The sequence below is a fragment of the Oreochromis aureus genome, linkage group 6, assembly GCF_013358895.1.
Source record: "Oreochromis aureus strain Israel breed Guangdong linkage group 6, ZZ_aureus, whole genome shotgun sequence".
Taxonomy (NCBI): domain Eukaryota; kingdom Metazoa; phylum Chordata; class Actinopteri; order Cichliformes; family Cichlidae; genus Oreochromis; species Oreochromis aureus.
The window spans coordinates 19,978,645-19,999,508 of record NC_052947.1 but is presented as its reverse complement, the minus strand read 5'-3'; the positions used below and the strand labels follow the sequence as shown (position 1 = coordinate 19,999,508).

Here is a 20,864-nt window from a genome sequence, read left to right as displayed (position 1 = left end):
TGCACGGGGATTGTTTGTGTGAATATTTACTGCACTGTAAATAAACGCACTGTTCACCACACAGAGTCCAGCATTTAGGTCCTCCTTTCCCCACATCCCCACGGTCTGCCAGCGCTAACCGTGACACCAAGTGACACATAAGACTTCAGTGTTTGTGTTTTAATGGAGACAAGAAACAAAGAGTATGCTGAGTAGCACAAAAATGAACCATAAGTGAGTGTGACACACTAGGAAAACATTTTTTTGTAAATTTTCCTCTACATACCACCGCAGTGGATTTTAAAAGAGGGAGAATGCAGACTTTCGGTTTTAATTCAAGGAAGTAGTTGTGTCATTGCTAAAGTTAATGCTAATGATGCGAAGAAAAAATACAATGGAGCACAAAATATGCAACATCATCATGGTCAAACATGGTGGAGGCAATGGGTCACATGATGATGTTACTGCTGATAGAAGTAGCAGGAATATTGGTGATGTGTGCTGGGGTATACTTTCTGATCAGATTCAGCCAAATGCTGCAAAACTGCTTGGACAGTGCTTCACTGTGCAAATGGACAATCACCCAGAGCAAACTGCAAAAGCAACTTAAGAGTTTCTCAAGGCAAAGACATGGGATACTCTTCAATGACCAAGTTACTCATCTGATATCAATCGAACAGAGGATGTGTTTCAGTTATTAAATACAAAACTGTGGGCAGAAAAGCCCACAAACAACTGTAAAGAATTTTCAGTATCCAAGTATTTTTTAAAAAGTCTTATATTTAAATTTATATTACAGTAGTTTGTCCAATTTGTTTGAGCCTCCCAAAATGGGGACTGCATATAAAAATGTCTGTAACCCCTTTTCCTGCTGCCCCATTTTTAATTTTTTTTTTTTTAGAAAGAAGAGGCTTTCTCCTGGCAACCCTTCCAAAACATTTAACATGATAACTTCACAGGGCTACATAGTTTTGTGTTAAAACTCTTTTTTTCCCACATGACAGTATATATGGAGAAACTGTCACCATGACTGTAAAATAAACAAAAAACAAACACAAAAAAAGATACTGTGATACCTGAATTGCTTTCCAACAGAGTTTAAGACCTTAATATGTTTTTTTTTACTCCTAATAATAAACATTGTTTTCTTAAAGATTAACCGAGTGATACGTTATCCCTTTTCACTTTACTTCAGCAAACCGCACTTTCAAAACCAGACTGAATTCCATTTACGGTCATCCCCTCAAAGAGAACAGCAGTCTTACATAACCGGTTTACCATTCTGCTGAGATAAGCAAGTTTCCTCCAAATTTTTTAATTATATTAACCCTAATTAAAGGTACATTATGATGAGCAAATCACCATAAAGGTATAGGTATTTTAAAGCACTATGTAGTATATATCTGCTCGAATCTGAATATAAGAGTCTGTTACTATTATTGCAGTTAGTTTCTTTCAAGTGGTGAAGTATTTTAATTATGTAATTAATCAAAACCAAGCACAGATACTAAATTCAAAGCTTGTTTCAAATGAATCTAAAAATGTTTTGAAGCTTCTCAAAGGACATGTTCATTATCAACTCACTGCCCCTGCATCAGCTGAACTGTGTAGGTGGCACATGGGGATGGGTTAGGAACACCTCTTCTTCTCCCTCTTTAAATACAGCTGCATACATGAATGACCAAGGCTACATATGAGCAGTTAGTGGGATAACACTCAGGATCATTTTGTTTTAGCAGACAGGATGTGAAGCTGCCTGTGCTGGATATCAAGTGCAGAGATATATAATGTAAGTACCTGATGTTTGGCAAATTATCTTCTTTTAGGGTCTCTTACAGATGTTTAACTCTTACTGATTCGATTTCATTCATTTCATTTTTAGCTTTGACTTTGATTAACATCTCTATTGATAACAATACAAAAAGTGTAATTTATTATCATGTCATGTAGTGTTTTACCTTTTGCTTGAATTTCTGTGCTTTTCTGCACCAGAAACTGCTCGAGAAACCTACAGTTTCCTAAATGCAGTGGCATGAGTTTAAAATATATATGTGAATTAATAAATATATATTTTCAGGTTGATTTTGATTTTTGTGGGTTCTGTGGGTTTTGTTCTGTCACAAGGCCCCTGGAATGAGCAATAAAACTTTGTGTGCAGAGATTGCTGAAAATGTGTCCACATGTTTCTTATGGTTGAGCTTACACTGTCTAATTATGTAAGAACATGGAAACATCTAATCCGCTAGAGCTCAGTCCTCATGGGGGTTGCCCTTCAGAACAAGAGTTCACTCCTTTGTCAAGGATGCTGACTCTCTGTTTCCATGGCAATAAGTCAATAGACTGAGGTTACTGCCATACTTGGAAAAAGAAACCCCTGCTGCAGCACAGTCAGATTTGCTGGTGGTAGAGTGGAACCAAGTGTGAAGATAAGCCAGTGGCATGCGACAGTGTTTGTACAAAACGTGGCTAGTGTGCAAGAGGTCTTTCAGTTTTAGTAATCCCCCAGCTGCATATGTGGTCAGAGGTTTACATCCACTCATTATGAGCGTGAATGTTGTAATAATTTGGGGCTTTTAATGATTTCTTTGAACTGTTCTAGCTCGATATTTGACCAGTCGTATTTGCAGAGCCAGCTTTCAATCATGGACAAAAAAGGGAGTTTAAAGTCGGGGCCTTGGGAATGTCATTGCAGACCCTAAAGTTATCTTGCTTTATCATTCCAAGGTTCCAGTTTTCATGCAAGTTGATTTAAGGTGAAGTTGAAGAAATTGCAGGTATTTATTCTTCATTGTTTCATCCACTTTATGAAATGCACCATTACCACCGGCAGCAAAACAGTCCCAGAGCTTGATGCTACCACCACCATGCCTGAAAGCTTGTACAGTGTTCTTAGGTTTGAAAGCCTCACCTTTACTCATCCAATTATTCCTCTTGTCAGTGTGAACAAATAGCTTAATCTTTGTCTCATTGGATCATAAAGCTTTTCTCCAGAAAGCCTCTGGCTCATCCAGGTGGGCAGCTAAAATAAATCTCAGTTGAGACTGAAGGTGTTGATTTTGGAACAGGGGGTGTTTCTTGGTTGGCACACTTTCAGTCCATGGCGATGTAAAACATGTGAACAGTGACACTGGTGTTCCAGCAGTTTCCAGTTCATGGCACGCTTCAGTCTTGGTTGTTGCTAGGTTTTTCCTGAACATCTGAATCAATTTCGTCTCATCTGAAGGTGACAGTTTGGGTCCTCTTAGAGAAGTTGGCAAAGTGTAGACACATCTGAATAATTGGTACTAATGTACAACTGTTTGAAGTAAATGTAAAGCTACAATCCCTTCCCAGACCTTCACTGAATTCCTGCTTGCAGCTTTTATGCTGGCAAAGAGAAACTACAAGTTGTCATCAATCTTGATGACTGCTGAGAATTTAGGAGGCCTTGGTCATGTCAAGGTTAAAGCAGATTTAAGTGAGTATATGTATATATTTGAGCCTGTATGAATTGGAGAAAAAAACAAAATAAATTCAAGCTTGTGCACCAAATTTTTAGTTTTTAAATAATTGCTTTAAACTTACAAAGTAAGTAAGTTTAAAGTTTAAGTAAGTTTAAAGCAATGATTAGTGTATGTGTACTGTATCTGAAAATTAAACTAAACTCTGATAGAACCAGTTGTGGATGGATGGATGGTGCAGTTCCATCCATCTGTCTGCCTTTTTTCTGCTTCAGGTCTGAGTCATGGAGGCGACTGTTTAAACAGAGATACCCAGACCTCCCTTCTCCATAGCCACCTCCCTTAGCTCATCGAGTCGGTCACAGAGGTGTTCCCAAGCCATTTGGGAAACATAATTTCCAGCATGTTTTGGAGCCTCCTCCAGAATTTCCATTTGTACTTACTAGCAACCACAAGCAATAAAATGTTATAGTAAACAGAAGAAACGATAAAGGTCCCCCCTAACACATGCAAATACCCAAGAAAAAGTAATAATTAATGACAGTAGTGAATCATCAATTTTCAGCTTGTATTGTCTTCATAGGAGAGGGTGTACCTGAAATATGTTTAAAGCAATTCAAAGCTAATCAGCTGAAAAATCAAAAGATATGATCTCTGTCACATCACTATGAAAATGAGTTAAAGTTGAAACACCATATGCAAACACAATTCAAACACAGCTGCGGTTTAATGTCATTGTCATTATCACATCAGGTAATAGACTTACCTGTCCTCTTAGCCAGCTCCAAAAGGCTTTGAGTTGGACATTTATTATCTTTTGATACTGATGTGTTTTTTAGTGATGACCTGATCATTTCTCCACAGCTGCTATCAAACCAAAATATACATTTATTTAAAATCAAAAGTGTAGAGAAGTGTTTGAAAAACAAACAAGCAAAGAACCCAGAAAACCAAAAAAGATTAAAGAGTTAATTCTTTTTGGAGACCACATATTTTTTTCTCTGGTGTCATCCTTGGGTCATTATGGTAATATTAACTGACTGATGTAAGATTTACTGACCTTATCCTCCTGGGAGAACCATCTCTTGTACTAAGCAAGACATCTATCTCCTCTAACACCATATTTTAATAATGGCAAAAACTCTGGTTTGCCTGGTCCACTTAAATGTACATAAACAAAGCAGTACTCTATAGCCTTATACCCTTTCATATAAACTCTTCCTGTGTATAAGAGAAAGTTGGGTTCCTTATAGTGACATATATGGTAACGAGATTATTATCAGTGAACCTGGGTGGTTTTTGTTTGTTTGTTTGTTTTAGATGAACACTCCACTTACTGGATGCATAGTGTACAGCGTGGGACTACACAGTGTGAAGTTTCTACAGCTCGTACTGACTTTAATTTGAATAAACAAAGGCTTATTGAAGAGTATGGATGTTGAGTCACAGTGTTAGAGTGCCACCTCTTGGTGGATGTCAGGAAATGTTTTAATTTACAATAAAAGATTTATATTCTCAGTAAAAACTATTTTTAGTGCTCCCTCCTGCTCTACAAACAGCTCTCCCCCTGTCTGAGCCCTGCTCTGACTGTCTTTTACAGCTGTTTTGAAAAGGACAGATTTTTCTTCATAGTCATTTTCTCAGTTGTGATATAACAACTGATTACCAAAAAACAAGCTAACAAACAAACAAAAAAAGCATGTGACAAAATAAACAATGTCTTTGAAGGAAGGGAAGGAGGACTGGTGTCTTGGATTTAGTTCTTACATGGAGAGGCTGACAGAGATTTCGGTTGTTGTGACAGATGACGGCAGCAGAGGGAAAAGAAATCTCTGTATAAACACAAGTACGGAAAACAGCCACCAATTGTTTTGCTTATGCTCTTGGATGTGAATGCTGTTTCCCTCATGATAATACATACCATTCCATTTACAGCAATGGCAGCCCTGTTGAAACTGCCAAAGCAGAGCTGCACTTCCTATTGGGGATAGGAATAATTTAGGAAATAACATGGTAACCACTAATGTCACAAAGGTCACTGAATGCTAAAAATCTCTTGAGCTGAACAGAAAACATGAATTGTAGCCAAGGGTTGACCTTCAGGGGCATGCTATATAGTTATATGTGTGCTGAAATAGTTTGTTATATTGAGATATATATACCTAAAGGGAAAAGATTAATTAGCCTTAAGTTGTTTGTCCTTGTCTTAATGAAGGTATTGCTGGTGAAACCTGGGATATTGTGAAACACTACTAGAGATGGAACCAGAAATGGAAGACCAAGAGCAGAGTGGTAACTTGGCCCCCTGGTCAGGTTCAGATGGGTCCCAGGAGATTTATGTGTCTGGGTCTGTGGTAGAGTCCCACAATGAAGATGAAGTCAGCGAAGCAGAGTACCCGTTAGAGCCAGAAAGTACTTATATCTCCAAGTATGACCCTGACTCCCCAGAACACCTTCAAGAATGGGAAGCTGCAGGTGAGCAACAGTCCCCGCCTGAACTTAGTGGAAGTGAAGAAGAAGTTTCATATCAGGAAGAGGATGACATCTACCTTAGTGAGTCGAGAGAGTCTCCTCACATCCAAACCTCACAAACATCCCTGCATCCAGAGTGCACAGACTCAGAGGATCATGCTGGCAAGATATCACGGCCACATTCCCAGTCTTCTTTCTCCTCTCTTGGCTGTGCTGCTGATATGACCATGGCCTTGACCCTGACCACAGGACAGCCCATGGGAGCCAGTAATAGAAAAGGCCCGGAGACTGGAAACAGCAAGCTTGAATCTTCAGAGGAAGGAGGGAGCAGTGAAGCACCTCCTGCTTCTGTCTCCTTTGGAATTTCAGATGAGGGTGCTGAGCAGGCAGAGAAGTGGAACTCGGAGTCTGACACAGATCTGTGCAGACCAGACAGGCAGAGGGCAAGGTACACACGTAAGTATCGATCTTCTACCCTCCTTTTATGTGTCAGTCAAGGTAGTACTGCAAACTGCACAGCAGCAGAAGGGTTGTTTTTGTCCAAGATTTAAATTGATTTAACAAGATTTGTGAACAGTTAAGATATACTTTTGTTACTTTAAATTCAGCCAGCTGAGGCACACGTTACAGTCAGTGAATAAAGTTTTTAAAAAGTTACCTTTGGCTGTATTTACTGTAGTTGGTATGTGAATCAAAAGACCTAACTTAATTGATAAATAACTTTGACAAAGCACAATGGGTGCTGCTGTTTTTTCATGCTGTAACACAGGGTCTATTTGAAGTGGACTTACAGGGAGAATACCCATGGCTTTATTAGTCAGAGCAGGATAAGAATAAAATATGACCATATGATGAGGCTGGCAGAAACAAATTTGACAGACACCAGCATGTGTCACCCTGGCCTGTCACCCGATCCCTTTTCCGATCGTAAGCCTTGACTGCAGTGGAAAATGAGCTCCTCACTTTTCTTGCCTTATGGATGCCCCCTAAGTTAGCTGTAAGTAAATATGATGCTTTTATTAGTGTGCTTGCTTCAGCAGGGGGATCTGAAATTGTGTCTTACCTGTCATGCTTGCATTAGTTGCTTATACTAATGGCATTATCAGTCCCATAGTTTTTTTTACTTTACTGAAAATTGACCAATTAAGTACCGTGTAAACTAAAAACATTACAATCCACATTTTCCTATGTTTTATGCTTCAGTTCTTGTTTTAATCTCTCTCCTTCCTCCTCCTCCTTCTCCTCTCACCCTCATTCTCTTTCTGTCCCTCCCTCCATTTTTTTCTTTGTCTCAGGGCTCAGTCGCAGCGAGAGCCAGTCAGAAAGGCATGTCAAGGAGACCAAGTCTAAATGCAAGAGAATTGCTCGGCTTCTAACCGATGCACCAAACCCCCAAAATAAGGGAGCCCTGCTGTTCAAAAAACGCCGGCAGAGAGTCAAGAAGTTTACGCTTGTGAGTTACGGAACTGGTGACAACAAGGTTGACAGTGAAGACCAAATAGAGGAGGGGACTGAAGAAGTTAGATCAGCCGGGTATAACTTTGTGGCCACCAGTGATTCAGAGTTAGAGGAGCAGTATTCTCTTTATCAGCAGCAGCACAATTTGAGTCTGAATTGGGGAAGTGTTCGAGAAATGGATGCTCTACCAGAGACAAAAGGGAAGGGAGTTTTGATGTTTGCTCAGCGGCGCAAACGAATAGATGAAATTGTGTCCGAGCATGAAAAACTGAGGAGTAAAGGATTACCTGTGGAAGTATTAACAGAACCTGAATGTGGACAAGCACAGAATATTTACAACACTAAGGAAATGTACGTGCATGCTGATCAGGCAGATCAGAGTTATATGAATGCAAATCTCAAGCAGCATGGAGAATACCAAGAAGATTTCCAGGACATGAACCATGTGTCCAATGTGCCAAAACCCTTGGTACCAAACAGAACTGCAAGGCCTTTTCTAGGATTTCAAGATAGCCCAAGTTCTACCCCCATACCTGGGAGTGTTGTTCCAGTTACAAAGAAACATGAAACAAGATTTAAAGTACCTGTGCCTATTAACACTAACCCACAGGTTTGGTCTCCAACTGGAGACATCATAGCCTCAAGAGATGAGCGAATATCTGTGCCAGCCATCAAAACTGGCATCCTACCAGAATCAAAACGGAAAGCCACTAATAAACAGTCATCTGTGCCGGCACAATATTCAGATCTTCACACTCAAAACAAGGGGGAAAGGAGGTCTTATATTGAGTCGGAGGAGGACTGTTTTAGTCTAGGTGCTGAAGCTTGTAATTTCATGCAACCCAGAACAATAAAACTCAAGAATCCCCCTCCAGTAGCCCCAAAACCCACCATCAACCCAAACTGTCCACCGTGGATGAGAAGGAGCCCCTCCAGCGAGCCCAATATTCCGCCAAGAAGTCCGGTTTCACAACCTTCGCACAGTCCCGTGGGTCCTCATAGTCAGAATTACTTACAGCGACAAGACTGGGCTCAGCTTCAACAGATGGCCAACCGCTGGGCACCAGATCAAACTCAGGCAACACTTCAAACACCTACTAATGCCTGGGCTCCGGACAGCTCTTCTCAGCTTCATCTGCAGCCAACCACAAATAGCTGGAGTCAACAGCAGCAACGATCCCCTGTGAGTATGCAGGCCCACAGTCCTACTTACAGACCACAGTATCCAACTTCACGCTCAAAGAACAAGGCAGACAGCACTTCACACTCAATTGCCTCTTGCCCACCACAAGCAGGGAAGTCATATATCCACTTGTCAAAAGCACCACAGTTTTCTCCAAAGGGTCGGGTCTCAGACAGAGGTACCAGTTGGGCTGGTGATGGTCCAGCTATGACTGGAAAAGGTGCAGAATTGTTTGCCAAAAGACAGTCCCGTATGGAGAAGTTCGTTGTTGATGCTGAAACAGTGCAAGCAAACAAAACCAGATCCCCCTCCCCGACCTCGTCCCTCCCCAACTCTTGGAGGTATTCATCGAATATTCGTGCCCCGCCTCCATTATCCTACAATCCCCTTCTTTCTCCTTTCTATGCTGCAGCCAAACAACCCCCTTCCACAAGCCCAAAAGTCAAGACCAAAGAGAAATCTAAATCAGCTCCCAAGCAACTCAACTCTTTAGATATAATGAAACATCAGCCTTACCAGTTGAACTCATCATTGTTCAAATATAATGTGGTCCCTGGAACCAAAAGCCCCACCCCCAGCCCCAGCCCCAGTCCCAAACCAGCCCCAGTGTCAAAGTTTGAGGTTACCAAAAACCTTAAACTTAGAGTTGCCTCTGCCACTTCTCCTTATAATTCCTCTGAGCTTGCTGTTGAAAGCAAGGCAGAAGTCCCAACTAAGTCACCTGGATCGGTAAGTTCCCAAAGTTCTTCTGCCCAAAACACAAGATCGGCTGAACCTCTTGCAATTGACAAGCACGTGGATGAAAAGCACACTGCAGCACCTGCAGCCCATCACTTAACCAAAAAGCCAGCACACAGCGCCAGACCTGCAAGCACATCCTCCCAGCAGCCATCTGCTGCTGACAGCATAGCTTCAGCTTTCTCTCCTGCATCTCTTATTGCTAGAGGCGCACGTCAATTGGCTCCTTGGCCAAAATTTTCTGCTAAGAAGCCAGTGGTGACAAGCAAGCACTGGAAGCCTGTAGCCATGCTACATTAATTCTTATACTGTATATGGTCTTCTTTTGGTATAGTCAACACTGACTGAGACAGTAATTACATAGTTATCTGCAACTTGGCAGCCTCTAATGTGTCTTAACAGGTGGAAATATAGAGTCTTTTGCACTAAATGTAGGCCTCAACTGGAATAATTTGCAGCTATAGAGATCTGTTTAGCTGGCAATGTAAGGAAACAACTCAAGGTACAGTTAAGCTCTTTTAAAACTGTGAGAGATAAATTCAACATAAAGTACAACAAATAAACACATTAGCACATGACATAATGCCCCTGACAACTGGAGAAAAAAGGAAAAGCAAAACAAAATAATGTAGATTCTCGTGATGTGCTATGTCATGTGCAATAATGTGTGCAGAGAGGCCTGTTCTGCCACAATATCTAGTTTTTTTTGTTTTTGTTTTTTTAAGCAAATATATCACCTGCAAATTTGTATGTTGAGATTGTAACCCATAAAACCCCAGACAATACAAAACAAACACATAATGTTTATTATATCTATCTATCTATCTATCTATCTATCTATCTATCTATCTATCTATCTATCTATCTATCTATCTATCTATCTATCTATCTATCTATCTATCTATCTATCTATCTATCTATCTATCTATCTATCTATCTATCTATCTATCTATCTATCTATCTATCTATCTATCTATCTATCTATCTAGATAGATACGTTTACCCTTATCAAATTAGATTGTTTCATCTTTTATTCAAGATAATGATAACTGACTTGTACAACTTATACTTATAATACTTTTGTGTGTTTGGGGAAACAATTTGCATTTGCTTCAGCCTCATTCCAGACTTTGATGGTATAAGAGCAGCAAAAAGCATTAATTTTGGTTGTGATCTGATGACTAAAATGTTCTAAAAATGTTTTTATGTGGATATTTTTCATTATGGCCAGTTATTCAACTGTCAGAAATTTCATCAGAAATTCTATATCCTCATCCTTGATGGAAAAAATGCGCAAAATATCATAGAAATTTGAATGTTCTGCTACGGTTTCATGAAACCATCTACTGCAAATCTTTATCCCTTCATCTTTCTGACATGTCAGTGTTTGCACTTCTTGTACTCGGCACTATCATGCTATTAAATTTCTCTTTCCTCCTACTTGTGTACTTCATATGTGTGTTGTGAACAATTTCCCTATTTCCTTTCTCCTTTGTCTTTCTCACTGCCTCACACTTTCGCACATAAGTGGCTCAATCTTGTTGCACTTTTAGCAATCACGGCCTCATCTTTCAAACTTAACTGTATTTGTGTGTCACAGCTTTTCCATCTTAAGCTCTGAATGTTGAAAGTCTGGAACTATAATCTCAGCCCCAAAAATATTTTTTGCACACTTTTGGAAGCAGAATTCAATTTTGCTATTCTAAACATTCATGGACAGCAAGTCATTAGCTTCCGTCATGATAAATAATATATTATCTGTATACAGCAAAGAGGCATTTTTTTCAAATGTATAACTAGAGACAGAGTAGAATTAACTAAAGCTTTGAGCATTTTCAGCGGTTTCATATACCCCTAACTTTTTATCACTGGAATGATAACGTATTCAAAGATACAGCAATCACAAAACATTTCCTTACCTTTTTAGTGTTCCCTTTTTTCTATTGAGAAACTATACACATTAATAAACTCTTTTTGCTTATTTCATGTAGAAATAACATTTGACTGACATCACTCTCTCTCTCTCACTTAGTCTAGTTACAGCCATAATTATGCAACAAACACCTTTATTATAGTTACCAGTTCAATTAAATTAAATTCAGTTTAGTTTATTCACAAGTCAGCTTAAAATATAAGTAAAAAAAAGACAACATGTAAAATAGTTATTTATGAAATTGGACTAAATAGTGGCCCAGGCATCAGATGATATGCATGAAAAATATACATTTGTCCTCTTGGCCAAGTCTCACTTGGAAAAGAAATTTTAATCTCAATGAAACTTTTACCTGGATAAATAAAAGATCATGAAAAGCAAACACGACCTTCTAACATACAATGTCTTATTAATTCAAATATCGTCATATTAGTAACACTAATCTAACACACGTAGACAGTCGCACATGATAATGGTATTAAAGTATATAAAGTAAGTAGTTTATTAAAGTATGAACTTAAAATATAGTGCTATTGCAGATTTTTAAAGATCCTTGCTATACAAGGTTCAGAAACAAACATTTTTTAGTAGCAGCTGTTGTATATAAGTTTGTTTACATACTGAAAAATATTGATGTTTTTAAAGTGCTTCCAAGCTCATCCCAATTCTGTGGACCTCTACAGGTCACATGTAAAATTGCACATTTAAGTTTACATTTCTTTCTCTTAAGAATTTTCTTTTTCCTTGTCCTGTGTGTGTGAGAGGGAAAGTGTATTGGGATAAGCTCGCAAACTTGCTAAATACTATAGTATGCAGATTACAGGCAATATGAAAAATGCTACATTCAATTGACTTCAGGAGTTTGTGACAATGAAAAAGAGAGTTAGAGAGTTATCCAGTCACACAGTTTACAGCATGACTCTGTCTACCTTTAATCTGATGGGAGCCATATAGAAGTTTGTTTCTGCCACTGAAAAAAGCAAAAACAAAGTAGTTTTACTTTTTTTCAAAAAAAAAAAATTATAGTCAAAATTACAGGTTATCGTCTCAAAATTTTGATTTCATAACTTAAAATTTCAAGTTATTTTCTCAGTTTCAAGTTGTTGTTTTTTTTCCCAGAAAAGTTAGTAAATGGAAATTTTGAAATACTTACATGTAGCTAAATGTTTTGTTTATTTTTATTGCATTAAAAATGCTCTTAGAGTGCCTTTAGAAATAGACCCATAACATAAATACTTGTTCAAACTAAAAAAAAATAAAATAAAAACATAAAATAAGTAGTTAAAAAAAATTGCAATTCTTATGCAAATTCTAGAGGCAGAGGAAATAGTTCCAGTAGTTCCAAGTTTTTTCCCCGTCTTTTCAATGGCATTAACACTGTACTTGTTTCAAGGTGCTTGAACCAGCAGCAGGTAAGTTCGGAAATCTTCTTCATTTAGTCTGAATAATTCCTAAAATTCAGATAAATGACTTTCACACAAGGGAAATTGTCAATTTGCTACTGATATTGATATTTTCCATGTCCATTTGTTTTTACTAAAACATTTTAACAGGATTCACAGAAAAAAAAAATAAAACCTCAAAATATTCTACAAATCTGAAATTGCTTTGTAATGTGGAATCTGCACTTTTCAAAAGACAATGTAAGGCATATTTAATCAATCAAAACAAGATGGAAAAAATGGGAAAAAACCCCCCCCAAAACATCAACACTACTTCTGCCCTCCATCTGCCCTTGCTCTGTGGAAGTGTAAAAAGGAAAATGAAATAAAATGACAAAAAAATGACATAAAAAATCAAAATCAAAATCAAAGAACTGGCAGTCAAGATGGATTTGGTAAAGTAATAAAGGATCTTTATTTTATTTATTTCACAGAGATAAAGACATTAACATGAACAAGATTTCAAATGCATCAATGTATTCCTTCTTCTGTGTGCAGAGACACAAACATACCAGCAGAGCAATTATAGCTACACTTACCACAGGTGTGCAACATCAAATACATGCATTGCTTTCTTTAGCCTCTACAGGCAATATTGAGTAAACAATTTCTGTTGAGGCATCACCCACGAAGTACAAAGTGCTGTCATGGGCTGTTAAAACACTTTTCTAAGCAAGGACAGACGCAAGAAATATAAAGGTTTAAAACGACTCAGAACAGAACAGCTAGAGTGAAGCCACAACAATATCAAATATACAACAATGAAAGACAGCGTTATAGGTCAACTCAAGTGAATCACAAAAACGGGGTTCCTAATTTCGAGCAAAGGTAGTGACTTAAGAAATATCAGAGGTCTAAGTCCTTATTTAGACTTTTATACCAGGGTAACTGGTGCAACTCAATCCTACATGATGTTCTTTATTTGAGGCATTTGATAGTATTCCCACCTCTAGCATCGAAACTAATAGTTTCAATACCTGACACTCTTAGGGCTCAAACATTCACATAATGGTAATGTTTTGTCATAGGACAATTCAAGGATAATCTTTATTCAGTAAGCTCTACATAGGAACAACCACCACTGCGTTCAACACAGTATTTTCAGTGTTTTTGGACCAGTAAAATAAGGGCTTTTATTATGTTTCCAAATCTAGCTTAAGTCCCTGGATTTGGATATTTTTTGCCATATTTAATTTGGAATTGGAAAGCATTAAAGGCTTTCAAAATAAAATTGAAAAACAATTAAAACTGAAAAAAAAGATATTATACATTTTATTAAACTTAAAATATGAATACACTTCAAAAGTATTAGCTCTCCAGGTTTCAGAGAAGCCAGAGGGTGGCAGCAGAGTCTGCATACTGCTGTTACTCCAGCCAACAAGTTTGTGCTTTTCTTTTAGGGATTTGGTAGAAGTCGTTCGCTGAGCCTGCCTCAGAGACTGAATTCAATGCCTTCTCCTGGACATCTGTCACCAGTGAGCACACCCGGGGTACTGCCAATACAGAGGCAAACATCATTCCAAGAAAAAGTCCGCAAACCACTTACACCATGGGAGGCAGCATCAAGAAGCCCTATTGGCTCTGTGGATGACGCCTTTTTGTTTCTCCCCTCATCTGCAGCTACTAATGCCAAAGCTGCAAAGCACCGGGGATCTCTGCCAGAGCCTCCAGAAGAATGGAAACGCAGGGTGTCTCTTGATCCTGCACCTGTCAGTAAGAGTCATTATCATCATGAGGCCCCAGCTTTTCACATTCTTACCAAGAGCAGGACATTCTCACCTGAGAAACCAGCCTTCTATGGGCCTCCCTTCAGACCTGCCCAGCCTCTTAGGGCCAGTATTGGGCAAATGGCACAAGGCTTCAGTCCAACAAAGTGCTCTCCTGTGTACAGTGCATTTCAGCGAAGTTAATAGATGAAGTCAGATATCAGAGAAAGAGAAGTAATAAACGATATTAACATTGTAAGGCACAGATTTTCCTTCAGAGTATAGGAAACATGAAATGGAGAGAATTGTATTTGTCACTAGGAGATGGAGTACTGTATGTCGAAAAATGAGGGTAAGGCTTTGGCACAGTTTAAGCCATTTGTTATGTTGGTTTTGCATTTATGACAGGATGGATAATTATGTTGACTGCATGAAAAAATCATTTGGTTTAAAGCAAGAACGTACTGTGACGATTGTGTGAGATATGAGCTCAGCTTCCATGGGAAATTTTGCTATTGTGCCACCAGAGTGTCATCCAAACAGTATTATATCACTCATCCTATAATAATCAGATTTTTTCTCAGTAGTAATGCAGTGGCAATTACACAAGTGAACATTTCCAATTATTTCATTCACTTTTTATTGACGTGTGTGTTTTTCAGATGTCATATGGTTCCTATTTTATCTTTTGCCATGCATTGCCAGAAAAGTAGTAAGCTTACAATCAGTGTGTGTGCCTTAAGGAAAGTGTTATTTAAAGTGACAAACTGTGTGTTGGCTTATTTGCTTTTATTTTGTTGATCTTTTAATAGGAATGAATCCTGCATGCATGAATAAATTCACAAAGTTTCCCACCTTTGATCAGACACTGTGTGGTGTTTAAGTGTTAACAGAAGCAGATGCTGTCCTTGAGTGCCAGAGTTTCCACGTGACGCGTGCAAATTTAAAGTTGGGCTCTTACCATGTACAATGTCATTGTTTTCACTTTTGAAACACAAGAAATAAAACAGATTAAAAACACACTTTAAGTGTCGTTATTTGAATTTAATTCGTTTCTGAGAAGATTGTAGTTTCTGATATCAATCTTTTATTGTAAAATTTGACTCTTGAAGAATAGATATAGTATTTTTCATTTCTCTGTTTTGCCTTTTTAAGTTCAGATTATAGGATAATATCACACGCAGCTGATGCTGGTTTTCCCCCTGAAAAAATGGTATAAATTGCAAGATACATTTTTAAGCATTTTTTTTTTTAAAGCCAGATCTAGCAAATATGATACAAATTTATATATGGAAAATAAAATGTAATTAATTTTTTAAACAATTTTGTCAGATGGTTCAATAAACTCTCCATTTTTAGATTAGAATTTTCTGGCAATTATTTCATGGTTCAGGCTTTAAAGGGTTAAAATACAGAGTTGACAGGGTTTCAGCCTTATTCCTATTTTAAACTTCACAGACTTTGCAAAAGATTTAACGGTCAGTATATCTGCAGCACTGCAACAGCTTCAACTGCCAGAATAATGACTTTGATATAAAACCCTTCTTGGCAAAACACCATCACCCCTTTAACTCCCCTCTCTTATCTGTTTATCATTATCCAGAGTCAGTAATTACACATAATGATAGTAACACAACTCAGTTTGGAGACAGAAGTGCACACGCAGCATTAACAGCTTCCCTAACATGAAGGCATGGTACCTCAGAGGTTATGTCAGCCCACAGAGACATGTCGAATATAAGGCGTCGAGAGACAGGAGATGCACCAAACAAAATCTCACTGAGTGGGTGTGTGTGTGCTGTCCATCCTCCCCCCTCTCTCTATGATAGCGATCCTTGCCCCATGGTGTTTGAGATTGGTTTTGAGTGTTTGGCAGGTTAAATTTAGCCTATTGATGTAAGCTGCATTCCAGTCACAACAGACCCAGAGACACACTCACAGTTTGGCTTTAGTGTCCAGGAGTGTGAAGATCAGGGAAGATCAAACTACCTACTGTAGGTTGACCCCTGAGCCTCCGTGTCTCCTCTTCAAGGATACAGGACGACCATCACAGGTATGGACAAGCCTTATCAAGCTTATTTTGTGAATATGTGATGTATTTTTAATTATGCTGTAATAACATTAACACAGCACTTCTTGGAAAATTAAATTTGACACCATCTAACATTTATGTTTTCTAAATGGCTGCATGTGTGTTTATGAGTTTATCAGAGCATTGGATATATCTTTGCATTGAGAATCCCATTGATCGTCTTTCTTTTTACTTTTAACATTTTGTTTTAATACAGTTCTTCCAAAGTCAACAGCATAGGGCACAGCGGAGTTATTCAACATTTCAGAGTTTCTAAAAAGTATTTTTAGAGCTGTACCATCTTTGATCTCATTCTGAATTTAACAACAAAGTAAACCTAAAAATACACAAAACACGAGCTACAGAGAAAAATATTTTTGGTCTCATGTTTGAGCAGTTTTATTTGGCTCTGCGGGACAATGATTGTGTCCAGCTACGCATGCAAACTTAGGACACATATTCATCCTTGACCTTTACGCAGCATTAAAAGGGATGCCACTAATGTTAGCTCACATACTGAAAAACTGGTGCAGTGACCACCAGAGATTTAAGAATTGCGTGTATGGCACTAATGGATGTACAATGGAGCTTTATAGCTTATGCAATATGCTGTAATCTTTAAATGTGAGACCTTCAGAGTTTATTATAAAATGACATGTGCAGTATACTGTTCAAATCATCGATATGCAAACAGCAAATGGGACACAGACGTTAGAGACTCAAAAACTATACACGTCTCATGTCTGTGAATTTTATTATGTACCAAAACAGGAACAGAACGAACACTGAATGAATATATTTTGAGTTTTATTTAGAGATCTTTAAATACTCTCCATTTCATACGTGGCCTTATATTTATAAACTCATCAACCTATGAGCAAAAAATAAAACTTTATGATTCTGGCAGAACAACTACATCCTGTGTCCTGTATGTGTTTCCAGTCCTCCTGAGTTCTTCCCATCTCGCCAAAGCCACAATGTCACAATTCTGTACAATGCCTGCTGGAGAGAGGAAGAAGTGTGCCACAGCTATATGCCGAGAGGTCCAGGGTACCAGCGGTATGATATTAGAGCTGAGGCTCGGCAGACAAAAACACAAGAGAAAATTCGTTGTTATCAGAGTTCAAAATGTCAAGGCTGCTCTCCAGCGACTGCCATAAATCAGCTAATGGGATGATTTATACCTATGGTGGCTATGTCTTTGTCATTTCCAAAGGTCTATTTTTGGGTGGGTGTCAGAGGGGAGGGAGGTTGTGAGGGCCAACTGCTGCTTGGGAAACGTGAAGGTCTGTGACAGCTGGGGTACATTCTGTCTGTACACGTGGATGACGGAGCATCACGTACAGCCAAAACTATTGTACAAGTACAAGCACAATGGGGACCACTCGTTTTCCATGGCAGAGCTCACAGAATTGAAATTATACATTTTGTGACTCATATAATGTTATCTTATGAGCTTGCCTAAACCTAGCCAGGCCGATAAACTGATACCGCATGACATTACGTTGTGTATATTTATACTTTTGGTCCCAGATTTTCACCTTTAAAACCAGTGCTGCAATGATCTACTGGACGGGTTTATGGGAAAACGAGCTAGTGGCCACTGTTAATCCCACCCATTCCCACTTTAGTACACAGATGTCTGCAGGAATATGCATCTAACATAGATACAAACTAATATTGTTATTTATGTACTCATGAATGTAGTTTTTATTGTGGCATTGACATAAACCAGGAACCTTTGCCTGCACTCCCTCATTTATAGCAAAACATCAGTTATCAGTGAAAATTAAAATTCAAAGTTGAAACTTAAAGTACATACAGTAAAATACTGAAATATCAAATATCAAGTATTGCCTCATCACTATTATGCAAAATGTAATGAATACATTTAACTACATAACAGACTGCTTTTTTTCCCATCTTTTCAACTTTGTTGTTGGGCAGGTTACGTTATGGACCTTGGAAAGAAGCTCAGCACTCCTAAAGACATCATGTTGGAGGAGTTATCTCTGCTTTCCAACAGAGGTTCTCGGCTTTTCAAAATGCGCCAGAGAAGATCTGACAAATACACGTTTGAAAGTATTCAAAACGAAGCAAATGCGCTGCTCAGTGTAAGTCGACTTGTTTGTTTTACTTACATTTTATTCATTATCTCTCTCTGAAGTTCCGGGATTTGGTTTAAAGAAAATCTGTAAAGGTGCCTGCACACATTTATCAGGATATTTGCTCTTAACAAAGAGTGTAGTAAGACATGGATGATAACAGAGACATGTGCCTCGTGCCTTTTGCATCCTGCGGGCAAGTCTTCTGAGAGGCTGCTCGGGCACTTTACTGAGGAGCTGCTTCCCTTTATTTCAGTGCATGTTAGTGTGTGTTAATGTGCGTGACACAAAAAGCAGCAATAGATGTTAGCAGTTCAACATGTAGCTACACAACTGATATCTTAACCCAGTGATGCACTTTATTCTGTTTTGCAGAATGATATTTTGAATGTGAATACACACACTGTGGAAATAAAAGTGGAGCCACCAGCCAATGGAAATATTGCTAATGCTGAAAAAAAAGATTCAGGTAATTATTCAGCTTAGTAAGTGAGGCTGTTCTTGTTTTATCCAACAGTGAATTAAATAAGGTTCTAAATATGGTAATGCAAAAAAATTAATAAATAAAACAATCATAATCAAAGATGTAGTTTTGAGATGGATTACTCTGTTTTACATTTCCTCCGCTGTACATGAGTCTGAAATTCAGTCGATAAGACTGCACAGTCAAATATAAGCTACTGATTATGTAATGATGTCATAATAATAACAACTGGTATCATAGATTCATAACAGCTGGTCTTATCTTATGGCAACCGATTTCCAGAACAGGACACCATGTACTAAATGTAACTATGATTAATTATGGGCAGCTTTAAAAGCGTTATTTAATTTTATTATTTTGATAGCAAACAGAGTCCTGTGCCTCCTCTAAAAACCCTTGAGCACAATATCATCTCATGTCGACACATTACATGATGAGCACACGCTTCAACTATGTGCTATTTTTAAGCCCTCAGATCATATTGATGGACAACTCAGTGTGCCTGTGTTAAGTGTTGTCTAAGCACAGTATCTATTCATAAGCCTGTCCACTCTAAAACGTTAAGGCTCAAGAAAACAGCTCAGAGTTAACACGTAAAAGCAAAGCAGGCTGACGGATCATTCTGTTCAAACAATAGCCCAGGTTATGATCGCCCTTGACTGATTCTGGTTTCCTCCTTCACAGTAACGACTACTGAGAAGTTAAATCCCACAGCTACGCACAAGTCCTATCACTCCCCATGGGAGGAGGCCCTGCTCCGTGACCCTTCCCTCGCTGAAACTCTCAAACTAAAAATGCCGGCTGCAGACCCACGGCCAGAGCTTCCTGAATACAAATGCTTCAACCGGTGAGAAAACTACAAGTCTGTTTTAATCAATTAGAGCTGAGCACAACAAAGACTGACATTCATAAACTGATCTTAATTACAGGGTTGCCACTCCATTTGGTGGATTTGAGAAAGTTTCCAGAGGAATCACATTTAAACTACCTGAGGTGGACCTGAACCCCCCCAGATACCCAGAGCTCCAGGACGCGGGGTTGAAGCGACCCACCTTCAACAGGACAGCCCAAGGATGGATATCTGAGGGCACCCATCTGATTTTACCCACTATTACCCTGGAGCCCATCTCAGTGCCAGAGTCTGATGACCTGTAGATGATTTTATGCAAAATGATGCCAGCTTGGTGCTGCCTGTGACAAGAAAACAGCCAATTAGTAACACTGATTTTTTTTTTAAAAGAGATTTTAATGGACAGAGAGGGTTTCATGTGTTTGACACCCTTTTAACTAGAATGTTTACTGCCTTTAAAGACATGTGTCAAAGAAAACAATGTAAATAGTAAAAGGAATGTACCCCTACATGTTCTGGAGTCTCTAGAGATACTGAAAATATATCTGTAAATTACAAAGATTTTGAAAAATGAATGAAGTGATGAATATAAATTGTAAATAAAAAAAATATATTTATTGGTGGTGCAAGAAAAAAATGGCCATGTAACAAGTTATTTAGGTAATATTCATAATTCTTCTTGTTAGGTACACCTGTTCATTTGTTTTTTAACACAAATATCTAAATGGCCAATCACATGGCAGCGACTCGTCACACATGAGCACATAGACATGGTGAAGACAACCTGGTGAAGCTCAAACTGAGCAACAGAATGGAGAAGAAAGGTGACTTTGAATGTGACATGGTTATTGGTGCCATATGAGCTGGTCTGAGTATTTCAGAAACTGCCGATCTACTGAGATTTTCCCACACAACCATCTCTAGGGTTCACAGCGAACTGTCCAGAAATGAGAAAATATCTATCAGTTCTCTGGGAAAAATAACTTGCTGATGCCAGAGGTCA

At 38.5% G+C, this 20,864-nt stretch overlaps 2 protein-coding genes across 3 annotated transcripts; both read left to right on the top strand.

Annotated features, from left to right (window-relative positions):
- Positions 1-5,677: 5,677 nt before the first annotated feature.
- On the top strand, positions 5,678-15,348 carry synpo2b (synaptopodin 2b). Its single transcript, XM_031752295.2, has 3 exons — positions 5,678-6,347; positions 7,187-9,261; positions 14,046-15,348. The coding sequence occupies exons 1-3, from the start codon at positions 5,678-5,680 to the stop codon at positions 14,553-14,555; spliced, it is 3,255 nt and encodes a 1,084-aa protein (XP_031608155.1). The 3' UTR covers positions 14,556-15,348.
- An 837-nt stretch (positions 15,349-16,185) lies between these two features.
- Positions 16,186-20,485, top strand: myoz2b (myozenin 2b). 2 transcript variants are annotated; one of them, XM_031752260.2, is made up of 6 exons: positions 16,186-16,404; positions 17,365-17,481; positions 18,370-18,536; positions 18,903-18,996; positions 19,696-19,858; positions 19,941-20,485. In XM_031752260.2, the coding sequence occupies exons 2-6, from the start codon at positions 17,400-17,402 to the stop codon at positions 20,164-20,166; spliced, it is 732 nt and encodes a 243-aa protein (XP_031608120.1). In that variant the 5' UTR covers positions 16,186-16,404; positions 17,365-17,399; the 3' UTR covers positions 20,167-20,485. The 2 variants fall into 2 exon arrangements, with proteins under 2 accessions (XP_031608120.1, XP_031608121.1); XM_031752261.2 differs by lacking the exon at positions 17,365-17,481.
- The last annotated feature ends 379 nt before the right edge of the window (positions 20,486-20,864 follow it).

Bases quoted from the DNA above. Each gene is read 5' to 3' on its own strand.
- synpo2b (XM_031752295.2), top strand. From the start codon at position 5,678: ATGGAACCAGAAATGGAAGACCAAGAGCAGAGTGGTAACTTGGCCCCC. The intron at 6,348-7,186 runs GTAAGTATCGAT...TCTTTGTCTCAG, and splicing joins GCAGAGGGCAAGGTACACAC to GGCTCAGTCGCAGCGAGAGC. The intron at 9,262-14,045 runs GTAAGTTCCCAA...CTTTTCTTTTAG, and splicing joins CAACTAAGTCACCTGGATCG to GGATTTGGTAGAAGTCGTTC.
- myoz2b (XM_031752260.2), top strand. From the start codon at position 17,400: ATGTCACAATTCTGTACAATGCCTGCTGGAGAGAGGAAGAAGTGTGCC. The intron at 17,482-18,369 runs GTATGATATTAG...GTTGTTGGGCAG, and splicing joins AGAGGTCCAGGGTACCAGCG to GTTACGTTATGGACCTTGGA. The intron at 18,997-19,695 runs GTAATTATTCAG...CCTCCTTCACAG, and splicing joins TGCTGAAAAAAAAGATTCAG to TAACGACTACTGAGAAGTTA.